At 41.3% G+C, this 1918-nt stretch overlaps 1 protein-coding gene across 2 annotated transcripts in view; it reads right to left on the minus strand.

Annotated features, from left to right (window-relative positions):
• LOC107090172 (protein FAM160A1-like) overlaps positions 1-1918 on the minus strand; it is a 32288-nt gene that overhangs the window by 6294 nt on the left and 24076 nt on the right. For both annotated transcript variants that reach the window (XM_015383412.1, XM_015383414.1), the window contains exons 10-13: positions 1270-1437; positions 1101-1180; positions 771-943; positions 579-690 (exon numbers count right to left, since the gene is read on the minus strand). In XM_015383412.1, coding sequence (XP_015238898.1) covers positions 579-690; positions 771-943; positions 1101-1180; positions 1270-1437 — 533 coding nt within the window. The remainder of the gene's footprint in view (positions 1-578; positions 691-770; positions 944-1100; positions 1181-1269; positions 1438-1918) is intronic.

A 1918-nucleotide genomic window follows, 5' to 3' on the forward strand; every position in this document is an offset into this window, starting at 1 on the left:
AATGTTTGACAAATTAACATTTACTTGTAGTTGAGTAACATTCAACGATGAGTATTAATACTTTTACTAAGGGAGTGCTGTTGGGTACTTTGTTTACCGCTGTTTATCTCATATATAAATGATTTAGACACAATATTTACATGTTTCTGTATGTAATTGCACCATCTGTCCAGCAGGTGGCACACCCCATTTGTTGTTTTTCACAATGAGGACACTATTTAACAACAGTAGGTTGTCTAAAGATGTGGAAAAGTGAAGTTACGTTGTCAATTCTGTCTCTAGAAGAAGTTTTTTTTTTTTGCCATGAAAGTTTTTATTTTTTCGATGCACTGATTTTTTTTAGCTTTTCAGCAGTAAGTGATTTAAAATCTCTTTAAACATCATTGTGCTGCTTATTTAACCTTTATTGTCCTAATAAAGTGAGGAGGGGGAGAGAAACAAAGCCAGATTTTGATTTCCAAGATCTTTTTTTGTTTCGTTTTTGATTTTTTTTTTTCGCTTGCTGGTTATTCAAACCAAGATAAAAGCTGCTTTATTGAGCCTTATTCAGAAGCATGTGTGACATCAGAACAACTAACCTGTAGGAGATGGAGATGGCCTGGCGCGCATCCCAGAGGTAATGGATGTAGTTCACATCCATCAGGAAGTCTGACCCTCGGCAGTAACCAACACTGTCTGAAACTGACAAGTCTGACACAAAGATTCAAAGTCACTATTTTTCTTTCCTATTTGATGTTTCTTTATGTTTCGTCTTGTAGATCCTCACTGACCTGCTCCTTTGGGCCAGTGGATGTGCTCTGAGGGTGAATGTGTGTAGTTAAGGTTCACCGGGCACCAGGAGGGCATGAGGAGCAGGAAGGAGGCGGCGCTGGAGGAGTAACAGTCTGTCTGCTTCAAGGAGCAGCGCTGCTTCCTGCTCAGGTGGTTACAGGGAATCAGATACCTGAGGAAAGATCAACCATTTTCTCAGTCCTGCTCATTACTGTCCGCTGTCAGGCAGAAAACCAAACAGCTTAATAAAATCCTCTAATTTTAAGATCTAAGAAGAAACAAGAAATGAGCAATGATAGGCCTTCTGCTGTGGTTCTTTTCAGACTGACCTGAACACCAGCTGCAGCATAACGTCTTCACAGAAGAGTCCAATAAGAGTTCTGAACAAAGCCAGAGACACAGTACCTAACTGCAGGCGAAAAAAGAAAGGTCAGAAGGCAGAGAACAAGAGACAGGACAGGCAGAACCGTTACTGGGACCGTGGTACGATGGCGGTACCTGGAAAGGCGTGTTGACCCTGCTGACCAGCGTGTCCAGGATCTGAACGTTGTCGTGTCGATGCAGCAGGATGAATGACAGAAAGGTGTGAAGGAGGGCGGGCTCAGCGATGGAGCGCAGGAACAGGTCCAGGTACGCTGTGGTGGTCATCACCTCCTCCACAGTCAGCTAAACACCAACACACACAAACCAGTTAGACGTTAGGGATGACTCTTATACCAGACGCTCATCCATGTATTTTTATTTTCTCTGAGACACATGAGAGACATTTTCTATTTCTCTGAACAACTAAAGGAAACACTGGAGAAAAGATACCTTTAAAATCACTGAAAAATTTGTAATTTCTAAGATCCTGTTGCATTGACTACATATGGACAAATTAATTAGTGCCCTCTAGTGGGGAAACATGGCAGGGCCGTGTTAAAACTCAAAACAAACCCATATTTAGTCATAGTAATAAAAGCTTTTCTACTATTTTACGTACTTAGGAACCATTTAATCAGATGATATTAGTCAATAGGTTCATTTCAGCCATATTCCTAACAGTTGACCTACCAAATAGTAATGACTCCAGGGGCTGAGTAGTGGCATTAAAGGAATAGTACACCCAAAACATGATTAGCCTTCATTTTCTACTCACCCCCATGCT

This window comes from Cyprinodon variegatus, unplaced genomic scaffold (assembly GCF_000732505.1).
Source record: "Cyprinodon variegatus isolate N-32 unplaced genomic scaffold, C_variegatus-1.0 Scaffold284, whole genome shotgun sequence".
NCBI lineage: Eukaryota > Metazoa > Chordata > Actinopteri > Cyprinodontiformes > Cyprinodontidae > Cyprinodon > Cyprinodon variegatus.